The 12,500-nt window shown below is 45.9% G+C and overlaps 2 protein-coding genes across 7 annotated transcripts in view; one reads left to right on the top strand and one right to left on the bottom strand.

The window, feature by feature from the left end:
- Positions 1-5,535, top strand: part of svbp (small vasohibin binding protein) — an 8,285-nt gene extending 2,750 nt beyond the window's left edge. For all 6 annotated transcript variants that reach the window (XM_055659052.1, XM_055659051.1, XM_055659053.1 and 3 more), the window contains exon 3: positions 1,188-5,535. In XM_055659052.1, coding sequence (XP_055515027.1) covers positions 1,188-1,274 — 87 coding nt within the window. In that variant the 3' untranslated portion in view covers positions 1,275-5,535. The remainder of the gene's footprint in view (positions 1-1,187) is intronic.
- A 5,066-nt stretch (positions 5,536-10,601) lies between these two features.
- trim62.1 (tripartite motif containing 62, tandem duplicate 1) overlaps positions 10,602-12,500 on the bottom strand; it is a 33,979-nt gene continuing 32,080 nt past the window's right edge. Inside the window, exon 5 of the mRNA XM_055659057.1 lies at positions 10,602-12,330. Within this exon, the coding sequence (XP_055515032.1) occupies positions 11,780-12,330 (551 nt within the window). The 3' untranslated portion in view covers positions 10,602-11,779. The remainder of the gene's footprint in view (positions 12,331-12,500) is intronic.

Raw genomic sequence — 12,500 nt, forward strand, 5'->3', positions numbered from 1 at the left:
TGTAGGATAGTGTTAATGTGTGGATCACTGGTCAGCACGGACTCGGTGGGCCAAAAGGCCTGCTTCTACGCTGTATCAACTAAACTACAGTGAAAAACCTATTTTGCATGCTGTCCAAACAGATCAGATATACCATACTTAAATACAATCATGTCAAACTCAGTACAATTGGTATCGTAAAGGGGAAGATGCAGAGCTACCTTCCCAGTTAATAACTATTGAAGGATTTTCCTGTATGGACAGGTGCTCTATTCTGACAGAATATGAAAAAGGAGATTAAAATTTAGAATAAAAAGTTTCACTGTCCTCAGTCACTTTGAAACAGTGCATTGTGAACTGCAACTTTCTGAGTCTGATCATGACTTCACTGTCACTTTGAGTTGCTTTGGGAGCTGATAAAAACTGCGAAAGTGTTAATGTGAATGCAATATTGAATATACTAAAGTGTGCCATATATTTAACTACCGTAAAATTCACATTTCTTTTTATCTCCTTGAAATCAGCATTTTTTCAGAATATCGATTGCCATTATCATCGCTCCAAGGAAGAGAGTCTCTCATCTCCTGACATCCAGAATGTGGTTGCAAAGTTTGGAAACTCCATCCAGATCGATCTTAATTCCTTTTTTTTTCAAGTTGGAAAAACTTGCATACCTAAATCCACAAATAATTTGTTTGTTCATTGAGGGCAGCACAGTGGCACATTTGATAGAGCTGCCTGCTCACAGCACCAAACAACCAGGTTCAATCCTAACCTCGGATGCTGTCTGTGTGGAGTTTGCACGTTCTCTCTGTGACCGTGGTGGTTTCCTCTGGGTGCTTCTAGATCCCAAAGACATATGGGTTTGCAGGTTAATTGGTCCTCTGTAAATTGCCCCTGGCCTGTAGGGAGTGGATGAGAAAGTGGGGTTACATCGAACTAGTGGGAACAGATGATCAATCATTGGCGTGGATTCAGTGGGCTGAAGGGCCTGTATCTATGCTGTCTCGTTAAATCTTTAGCTCCCAATGTGAATCCTGGTGTTGCAAGCATGCTGTGGAGAATCTCCTTCATCTCTCATCTCCACCATAATTGCAGAATATCTTCATATTTGACCATTTTCATTTTTTTGCATCTGTAATTTTATTGTTTACACATTTTCACTGGTGCAACGCTGAACTTTACTGTCTTTGCATCCACCCCAACAGATCTACGCTTTGAACAAAGTGATGACAGAACTGGAGCAGCAACAGTTTGAGGCTTTCTGCAAGCAGATGCAGTCACAGAGTGAATGAGGACAGCAGGGACGAGCAGGAGCCCTGCAGCCCCGGAACAGGCAGCTTTGTTGTTTTAACTCCAGATGTACCTGAGACAAGATGCATTACAAATAACGTCACCCTGCTCTCGTCCAATAGTCCGTCTCATCTTGCAAAATGGCCCTGACCTCGGATCGACTCCCACTTCTCTCCGGCAGAATAGAACCACTTTTAGTGATGTGCTTTAGTAAAGCCAGGCCAGAAATCCAATCTAATTGCCATCCTGCATTGCCATCTCTTTCCCCTTTAGATTTCAATACATGTGCCAAAAGGCTGAAGACCAGAAGGGGCTTCAATTGCTTTGCCATGGAACAGCCAGCCACTGCTTATTGTCCAAGCTCAATGAAGAATTGAGTGAAGGGCATATTGCTTGGAACTAGATGTTGAAACCCAGAATCATGTTGACTCATTTTCTCTTACCCTATGCCAAGGATGCTGGACCTCTGCCATATAATGAAGTGAGCTAAGAAGACCAATTCTCTCGTGTATTTACAGTATATTTACATTTCATCTTATGGAAGGAAGTCTGGAACAAACCAGCAAAGCTGGAGTCCTGGAGTCCTGCAAAAGGACCACATTTCATCATCTCCAGTCGTCCATCCAATGAGTAACACATTTATTCAACATTCCCTGAAAAATAGCAAGCAACCCTAATGTTACATCTGCAGCCCGCACTTCTCCCTTTTGAAGTTGATTTGTGAATTCTCCAGGAATTTGTTCCAAATGTGCTCATATCTTTCGGAGAAAAGTTGTATTTCCAGACTTCTCACCGTGTGAAGTCTGGAATTGCATTACTTTTATTCTGCAAGCCGTGCCGTCATTCCACTTTTTTATTTTCATGAACCCAGAACTATTAGGAAGCTTCACTTTTCACCCAGTGCAAAGAAGCTGGAAACACCTGGAGCTGATGGCTGACACCAGAGAGTGAGAGTGAGATTCCTGTCTCTAGCCTTGCAGGCCTCATGCAGTTGCTTGTAAACGTTGGGTTCATTAACACAACTTTCAAAGAATCTTTAGAACAATCTTGCTTTCCCAAAATGTGGCACAGTGATGCAGCGGTAGAGTTGCTGCCTCACAGCGCCAGAGACCCGGGTCCGATGCTGACTACGGGTGCTGTCTGTACGGAGTTTGTGCATTCTCCCCGTGACCTGCGTGGGTTTTCTACGAGATCTTTGGTTTCCTCCCACACTCCAAAGACGTACAGATTTGTAGGTTAATTGGCTTGGTATAATTGTAAAATTGTTCCATGTGTGTGTAGGATAGTGTGGGGATCGCTGGTCGGTGCAGACTTAATGGGCCTGTTTCTGCACTGTATCTAAACTAAACTAAACTCACTAATATGACTGTTTACTTTTGTGTTCTGTATTTACAACTTGCAAGCTCCATCTATACCACGCAGGTCTCTGGGAATGACGATGCATCACTTCATCTCCACTTGTGGAAGATAAAATACCATCAATCCACCCAAGGCACAATATTGAGTTCCATCATCACGAGAGTTAAGGCCAGGATAAATAACCTGACATGTTCTTGGCTACATCTGGGAGCATGTAAACTCTTTAAAGCTTGAAGCCTTTGCAAAGGGAGTGTTCAAAACTGAAATGTAAACTGGTGCAAGTTGGGTCACGTACTTTGACAGGTCCTCATTTTCCAAAATGAAGTATTCTCCCACTAAGCTTTTTGTGTGTTTAGAAACCTGCCGTTATATGTTTAATTATTTACTGTTATACCTTTAGTTTGTGCCTTGCATTGGTCCAGAATCCCCACAAGTGCCACCCAGGTGAAGCAAGGTGGCTATGAATGGCTGTGAGGTTGTAGTATACCATAAAAAGGTTGGTTTAGTTTAGTTTATTGTCACGTGTACTGATTACAGTGGAAAGCTTTTGTTGCGTGCTCTGCAGTCAGTGGAAAGACAATACATGATTACAATCGATCCATTGACAGTGTACAGATACAAAGTAAAAAATGTTGCAATAGAAATAGAGATTTAAGAGTGTAGAGCGATTGTAATGTGAGTTTGTAGATGTGATTCTGTGGCTAGTACACAAATAGTCGCCTGTGTTTGCCGCCATCGTGGAAGAACTTGATGTAAAGACGTCTTGCTCCAAAGGAAACCAGCCTTGTGCTGTGTTCTGGAGTCGTGCATTGAAGTTACAAGCAGGAACAAACAGTCTGCATCTCAGAGCATTGTAGTGGCACAGCAGATACCTACTCCTGCAGAACAGCACTGGGGGTCGAAGTCAACAGTGAAACCAGTTGTCAGCCAAGGTGACTCCACGGCACTCTATGCTTCAACTGTGAGTATCATCAGAATCGCTGGTGGAGGTAGACACTGAATATTCAGTCATGTCTTCTACCCTGAGACTCACTTTTTAAGAATGTTGCAAATTTCATCCTGTTTATTTTAAACATTTCAAAAAAGATTAATCTGAAGGAAGAACTAGCCTCTGCTCTCAAATTGGAAGTTTTAAACTCGACAGTTCTAAATTCCTTCGTTAGCGACAGAAAGCACGAACGTGATTATAATCGCTAGCCCCTTCCCTTGATGTCTGCACTGGAGAGATGAATTGTAACGTTACTTTTTAACACAAAGAGCAAAAACAAAGCTCGTCTCCTTCAGTCATTACCCTTAATCATGAAGATTGATTGTTTAAATGTTATCATGGTTCCTAACATTATGTATAAGGAGTTTGTATAGTATATATTAATGGCAAATGTTGTAGACAAGATACCACTAGATAAATTAGAAAATGCTAGAAATACTCAGCAGGTCAGACAGCATTTTGGTGACTTTGGTTGTGATCAAACATATTCAGGAATTGTAAAGACATTTTAAAGGTGCTATCATGTTGATGGTGTGCTATCAAATCAAAAACGGATTTGGTTCGTTCCCATTGACTCATTTGCCATTCCGTTACAAATATCAAAGTGGATCACCTTTGCACAAGAGGAATTTGGTCTGGGGTTGAATGGTCCTCAGAAGCACACTAATGTTGAACATAATCATGGCTGTTTGCTCCAAGCTGAGGCCAGACTCTCTCCCTGATTCACCATGGTTATCACAAGTCCTCGTCTCAACCCGGGTCGAATTAGATTGATTCTTCCTAAAGGTGAATTATTCAGGAATTATTCTTATTAGGAATTAATTATTTGGGAATTATAAGGAAAATGGAATCAAGATTATCCCACACAGCTCCTCAAGGCCGATTCATTATTCAATAAGATCATGGCTGAATAATGTCCCCTCCATTACACCCTGTTCCCACAAGTTGTGTTTCTTCAGTTCTCTGTCATCAAACATCTACAGCTCACTCGTGGAGCAACTATTTCAGCGCTAAATGCCGGATGCTTACTTGTTAGCAATTAGTCAAAGCTTCCACTGCAGGTAGCGTTTACTGAAATGTTCTCACCTCAGAGTTGACCTTGATTTCCACAGATAGTGAATCATATTTTGTGATGTTGGATACGACAGAAGGGAAGATGTTCCTTGTTGTGTTTCTACTTACAGTGCGGTTGTAATAAGACAGAGCCTTGATTCAGCTTCCCATTTGAAGGCCAGCATCTCCCCCAGTGGGGTGTCAGCCCAGGTCTGAAGAAGGGTCTCGACCCGAAACGTCACCTATTCCTTTTCTCCAGAGAAGTTGTCTGACCCGCTGACTTAGTCCAGCATTTAGTGTCCATATGAAGTGTCTCATGTCAGTCTTCTTCTTGTGTGTGGCATGCACAGCCTAAAGTTGTCGGACAACTTGTTCTATTTGATCTTATTTGATTGTGCACGCCGGGTTGATTGCATTCGTCGAAACAGGGCGGGCCATGTGTAGGTTGCAATCTCCCACCCCTCTGATGTCAGTGAGAACCCAAGAACCTGACGTGGAGATGAAGACACAACCCTTGAGTCAAGGAGGACACCCATACGTGGTCCACTGTAAGGCTTTTTCCCAGTAAAATGTGAATGTTATTGTTTTTTTAAATCTTGCTGTTCCTGTCCCATTGAGTTTTGTGCAAAATCGTGCATCCAATCATGATAGTGTGTAGAATCCTTCAGCAGGTATTGTAGCCAATTGCTGAGACTTCAGCCACATTCAGCAAGGTAGCATGTGTTGTATTTGTGAATGTTAACGTGAGCCAGAGCAGTGACTGTTTACCTGTATTGTTGCTAGATACCCAGTCTGAAGCTGATGTCAATCAATAACCCCTCATTGATGTAAACAACACTAAATAAAAATTGTATGGAAGTGTTTCCATGTAGTTTATGTTATTGGGGAGGGAAGAGGGAGCTACAAGAGTGTGGTGCATCTCTGGATTGAGGTACAATGACATTTAAAGCCCACGTTGATACGTGCCAGGTCCAGGCAATGGGATGAGTCAGTTAGGTCAGTGTGGTCAAGTTGGGCCAAAGTTCCATTGCTGCAGAGCTCTGTGTCAAAGACACTAACATACCCACAAATGGGTCCAATATTGTGTAGGTTAGATCTGCAGATGCCGGTTTGAATCGAAGGTTGACACAAAATGTTGGAGCAACTCAGCAGGACAGGCAGCATCTCTGTTGAGAAGGAATGGGTGACCCTTCTTCAGACTGAAGAAGGGTCTCGACTCAAAGCGTCACTCCTTCCTTCTCTCCAGAGATGCTGCCTGTCCCGCTGAGTTACTCCAGCATTATGGGTTCAGCAAATGTGTGAAGTATGCAAAGCAATTTCTATTGAACAGTTACAATGTGATGGAGACACAAGAGACTGAAGATGCTGTCATCTGGAGCAAAACACAAACTGCTGGCGGAGTTTAGCCGGTCAAACAGCATCTGTTGAGGGTGGAGAGGAAGTGTTGATATTTCAGGTCTAGTCCCTGCATCTTGTCTGAAGAGGGTAAATAGCCAGTGTAAAGAGGAGGGGGTGAATGGACCAGAGGGTGACAGGCAGATGGAACAGGGTGGGGGAGAGGGTGGGATGCAGTGGGAAGGCAGAGGCAAGTGGGTGTTGGGTGGAAGCAGACAAAACAATAAAAAGGTACAGGTAGATAGATGTAGTCAGGTGGGGGCTGGGCAAGATGGTAACCAGGAACATGGGCTTACCTGTACTGTATACACAGTGCTGGAGTAACTCAGGTCAGGCAGCATCTCTGGAACACATTGATTGAAGACTTCAGGTTGGGCCTCATCAGACCAAATTCAGATCAGTTGAAGGAGGGTCCTGACCCAAAACATCATCTGTCCATTTTCTCCCCAGACACTGCCTGCCTGAGTTGTTGAGTTACTCCAGCATCGTGTCTTTTTTGGTAAAAGGCAGTGTGCCGTTACTTGTAAAAACAAGGAACTGCAGATGCTGGTTAATAGCAGAGGCAGACACAACGTGCTGGAGTAACTCAGCAGGACAGGTAGTATCTCTGGACAAAAAGGCCCTTGTGTCTTCCATTGCTGGAATCTGATAAGGAAGGATGATGGGGGGGGGGGGGGGGGGGGGGGGGGGGAACCGGGGAGAGGGGAGTAGGGGCCGCAATGTTTGTTAGAGGGGGGGGGTAGGGGGGGGGGGGGGGGGGGGCGGGGGGGGGGGGGGGGGGGGTGGGGGGGGTAGCACCAGCTGGGGGGACAAAGATGTGTAAATGCGGGCTGCAGAGCTACTTTAGTGTTGCTTTCCTCCCATTCTGCTACAAGCTCAGTTCCCTGGTCATTGGCTGGAAAGGGACTTAACCTTCAGTTTGTTCTATGACCATGAGCTGAGCTCTGGACCCTGTGCTCACCATGTCTCTGCGAGTGTCTGCAACTTTGCATATTAGCCAATGCGCATCACTCCCTCTGCACGAGTGCTTTTCAATGCATCTCCCTCTCTCTGTGTCTGCAACTTCCTGCTTATGTCACCCAGGCAGGGAGACATGCATCCAGCAATCTAAATGACCACTTTTGAATTTTGAAAGAGCACCTCATATCCACAAATGCTGCTTGCTACACACAAAGGTGAGAGTTTTTAACCTGGTTAATGAGTGCTGGGGTGAGGAGTGGGGGGGCAGATGTCCCCTTGCTCTGAGCAACAGGTCAGCTACAATGTTCCAACCAGAGAGCAGAGGCAGAGACAGACAGATTCATGATTAGTACGGTTGTCCGGGGTTATGGGGAGAAGGCAGGAGAATGGAGTTGAGAGGGAGAGATAGATCAGCCAGGATTGAATGGCAGAATAGACTTGATGGGCCGAATGGCATAATTCTGCTCCTATCCCTTGAGTGACAGATGACCCAGCCTGCTAAAATTTACTACAAATGGTTTATCCAGACACACTGGCCCACCTCTGAAACTGAACCAGACCAAGCAGCAGCTTCAAGAATCTGAAGTCGAATAAAACAGACGGCCAGATTTGTAAGCAGCATCCCGTAATTTTATTTAGGGCATAATCAAGGAAAAAACAAAACTATCATTGTACATTGTGGAGGTCTAAAACCGACATGGGCCGGAATGTCATCATGCATATGTCACACACACAAACAATCTCACCATACACAGTGGTCTGGGTGGTACCTTCTGACCTGGTGTGTGACAAAGTCTACATCGTGGAACAGCTGGTTCTGTGGCCAGGTTGTACTCAGCTTGACATGAATGCAACCTGCAGTTACCTGTCGCAGGTACCCTCAACACAGGTGCACGCACTCTTCAACTTCTGGTCTTTCTTGCAGCTTGTAAAATGCTGGCCAGCAGAGAGACAGAGAGAGAGACGAGTCCTCCCATCAGGATCTCGGCTGTGGAAGGACAGTGCAAACTCAGCCCTATCCCCACACGGTGAAGCCAGCACTGTAGCCCTGAACACTTGCCTAGTTCACAGTTGCCAGCGATCACCCAGACCAACAACTCCAGCACAACTAGAACATTAATTCAAGTAGAACTTTCACAAACCATTCGGGGCGGAATAGTAAATTAGAATACAAATGTGATGCAGTTGTCAAAATAAATATTAATTTAAGAAATTCTTGCATCTTAATTAAAGAGATGACATGTTTATTAAATGTTGTGCTGTGGTCATTGATAAATATATGGCTTCCGTTTAGGTTCATGAGTAATGAAGCTGGTGTGTACTTGGTCTTTGACAGCACCGCTTCTTTAATTAATTGTGGAGTTGTTCTGATCGGCGACAGACTCCAGCAGCATCTCCTTGTCAGTGACCATTTAATAAGTGGCACTGCCCAGTGTAGCCCAGTCAGGAACAAAGAGGAGACCTTCCTTGCAATAACTAAGACACTGCAGCATCTGCAAAGTGTGCAAACGGGTCTACAGTGAGAATGGGACCGATGTATCAAATATCATACCCCCCCCCCCCCCCCCCCAACAGTCGAGTGTTGGGGGTTACGGGGAGAAGGCAGGAGAATGTGGTTGAGAGGGAAAGATAGATCAGCCGTGATTGAATGGCGGAGTAGACTTGATGGGCCGAATGGACTAATTCTGCTCCTAGACGGTATGAAGCACTCAAAGGGTCATTGGATGAAATAGTGAATTATAACAAGTCGCCAAATACAACAGGATATGAGGAACCTGTGAGATACTGAGGTGCACACATTAGGGTTAGGGTTACCAGATTGATTGATTATTCAGTGGACTTAAAGGAAATTAGTCACTGCTGGAAAAATGTTCACGTTCCAGGTACTTGTGTTCCTGAACTGCAGTCAAAATAAAGAGGCTCATGTGAACACGAGCAGGAAATGGTGCTTAACATGAACAAAGCTTCAGCAGGTAGACAGCTACATGTTGAGTTGTTGATGCAGCTTTGTGGGGAACAATGAAGATATTGCAGGTAACCAGTACCAAGCTGTCCTCACCACCCAGCGATGCAAGGCGACGGCAAGCTGTATCTCCAGACACAAAATGCTGGAGTAACTCAGCGGGACAGGCAGCATCTCTGGAGAGAAGGAACGGGTGATGTTTCGGGTCGAGACATACTAACAGGAGCAGCATCTGACAAGCACACTGGCTCATCGGCCAGAGTAAAGCACTGGCCCAGCTGGCAGAGGGAGAGAGGACAAACACAATGACGGTCACTTGAGTTCTCACCCTCTCTCTTCTGCCTTGCTTCAAGAATCACTAACTTCATTCCGTCTGGAGAATGGTCTCGACCTGAAACATCGCCCATTCCTTCTCTCCACAGATGCTGCCTGTCCCGCTGAGTGTTCCTTCCTACACAAGGTGTATCTCTTCCACTGTTCACAGTGTGGTTGTCTCTGACACGTTGGTGAACAAAGGCAGGCTCCACATACCACACAACAACCTCAGGGCTTGTGTACCAGACCAGAACCACCATGTCTAAACCGTTACTTGTGCCTCTGTCCTCTCAGTGTGGCCTTCATTATATTTTGATGGGGGGAGGTAAAGAATGGGGATTACACAGAGTCATTTTCGTAAATAGTATTTCACCCTAACTCCAGAAACAAATAAACAAAAAATAAATCACTTTTACATCAAATAGCAGCCGCTGTTGACTGATCTTGCACCAACAAATAACGTGAAAGCAGTAAAACTAATTATTAGAACTAAAATAAATACTCAAGAAAGAGGGAGGGGGGGGTGGAGGAATAATGATTCTCAGCAGCCCCAGGCTACTAGGCCTTGTCTAAATACTAAATAGTGAACCTTAGCCACAAATTCCCCGCCAGTTGCTGTCAATATGTCCAATAAGTTGCTTAACTATACAGGCCAGAGGGCTCTCAGGTCCGATCTCTCCATTTGTGAAGCGGCTGACCACAACAGAACTCAGTGCCACAGAAACGGAATAAAATGTTTATAAGACTCGACTCGTCACCCTTGCCGAATGTGGCAATGTTCTGTCAGGGTTGGGACAGGTCGGCTGGGAAAGGTTCTGCAGCCAAACCTGTTACAGCAAAGGTCACAGAACCCAGGGCCCACGGAGCTGTGTAGCATTGGAAGAGTTAAGGAACAAGGTGCCCACGTTACAGAACATGTCCACGGCTGAACCTTTACAAGAACAAGCATTGGGTGAGATGAACAGGAGCCAATAATTGTCTAACACCTGGGTGTTAGTGAATGTGGCTTGACCTTTCTGAACAGTGCACACTCCCTCTCACACACACACACTCAGTGCACACTCACTCTCACACCCACTGCAAATAATGACAAATCAATTGTATCTTGTATCTCACACCCACTGCACACACACTCAGTGCACACACACACACACACCCAGTGCACACACACACTGCACACTCACACACACTGCACACTCACTCACACGCACACACACACAGTGCACACTCACTCTCACAGCACACACACTCAGTGCACACTCACTCACACACTCAGTGCACACTCACTCTCACTCACACCCACTGCACACTCACTCACACACACACACACGTACGCCACATTGGTCAATTGTCCATGTCCAGCCGTTACCATGTCCAGCTAGCTTGGGATCCCAGACAGTGGCCAGTGATCAGAGAGAAAAGCTTCATTCTGCAAAAGTCCAGGTTGAACCGAGCCCATTCACTTGTACGCTGTGACTTTAGCATAGATGTGCAGCTGACGGTTCACACCGACACACAGTGTAGTGTCTGAAGAAGGGTCTCGACCCAAAACTTCACCCTGTCCTTCTCTCCAGAATTGCAGCCTGACCCACTGAGTGACTCCAGCGTTTTGTGTCGATCTCCGGTGCATCTGCAGTTCCTTCCTACACACAGTGTAGATCCAGTGTCCTGAGATAAAGGTTTAACTGTATCACGAGTGCATCTCATCCGATTAGAAATAATGTTTGTGTTCACCACCCAATCCATAAACCAAAACAAATTAGAAGTGATATCACCAGCGACTCTGAAGCCCGTGATGATCCACGAATGCATGCAAACAAAATCCAAACTAGAAAATCTAAATCTAATAGAGAGGTTCCCAAATCACAGATGAAAGACGCAGGTTCAGTCCCAACAACAAGGGGCGCAGGTTGTCACAGTCAGGTCTGTAGGGATTTTGCAGTCTGTTATTGTGTTGGGTTGGAATATCTGAGAGTAGATGTCCATATCCCACCACCCATTTGTAGAACCCACTTGCCCTTTCCAACAGAGGGAGTCACAGACTGAGGGAATACACTGCGCTGTAGAGAAAGGAAGACAAACGCAGGCCCGGGGCACTTTCTACAAACTCCAAACTCCTCACCTCCTGCTGTGTCCTGGGTCGTTTGATTGAGGTCATCGATGGGCCACTACAGCAGCAAAAAAAGAGCAAGAAAAATAACTATACCAACCCCAAATATAAAACCAAGGAGGCTGCAAAATCCAGTGGATGGAGATGGCCTCATCAACCCCACAGGGTGAGAGATGAGGGGGGGCTGAGGCAGGAATGTGGGGGGGAACTGAGGAAGAGGTGCCACCAGGCAGTTTACCAGAGGGTTGTGATGGGTTGGTAATGCTGGACACTGCTGCAGATCCTACACCAGCTAAAGTGGGCTTCACCTTAACTAAGCGTAATGGACCGGGAGGGGAGAGGGAGGGAGGGGTTGTGGTCTTGTTTAGATGCGGACTGTGTTGATGCGTAGAGGTTGGACATTCTTGCCGTTGGCGTGGCTCTGTCCCGGGCTGAAGTAGGGGACGTATTTCCCATTGAACTTCTCGCGGAAGGTGTAGAGCCAGGACATGTCATCTGCGTTGTAGAAGATGAGGAGGCCTTTGTCACAGTCAAAGTACACGCCAACCTTCTCCAGTTTGGACTTGACGTTGAGATGGGTCCAGGGCTCGGTGCACGCACTGTACTGATTGCCGTCGTGCATCACAATACAATGGAAGCCTCGCGTTGGCTGGATCTGGATACTTCCCTTCCTGCTGACCGATTCCAGCGCCACGCCGATCATCCACTGAGTCTTCTCCGACACCATCACCTCCCAGTAGTGGACGCCGCTGTCAAAGCCGTCCGAGCCCAGGACGGAGACCTCCACATCAAAGCGTTTTGGGGAGTCCTGCATGGGCTGAGGATGGAGGTTGCCATATGCCACAATGGTGCAGTCGTCAGAGAGGATCAGACGCTGGTGTGCCGTGATGGGGTCCAGGGTCAGCGCGGCTGGCACTGCAGGCAAAGAGACAGAGACATCACTGTGTATACAAACCAACCAACCAACATGCTGCAAACATAGCGGCAGATTATTATCACGTGTACAAACGCAGTGAAAACCCTTTATGTGCTACACAATTAAATCAGATAATACTATACATGAATATAGTCAAGCCTCACACTAG

This window comes from Leucoraja erinacea, chromosome 30 (assembly GCF_028641065.1).
Source record: "Leucoraja erinacea ecotype New England chromosome 30, Leri_hhj_1, whole genome shotgun sequence".
Taxonomy (NCBI): Eukaryota; Metazoa; Chordata; class Chondrichthyes; order Rajiformes; family Rajidae; genus Leucoraja; species Leucoraja erinaceus.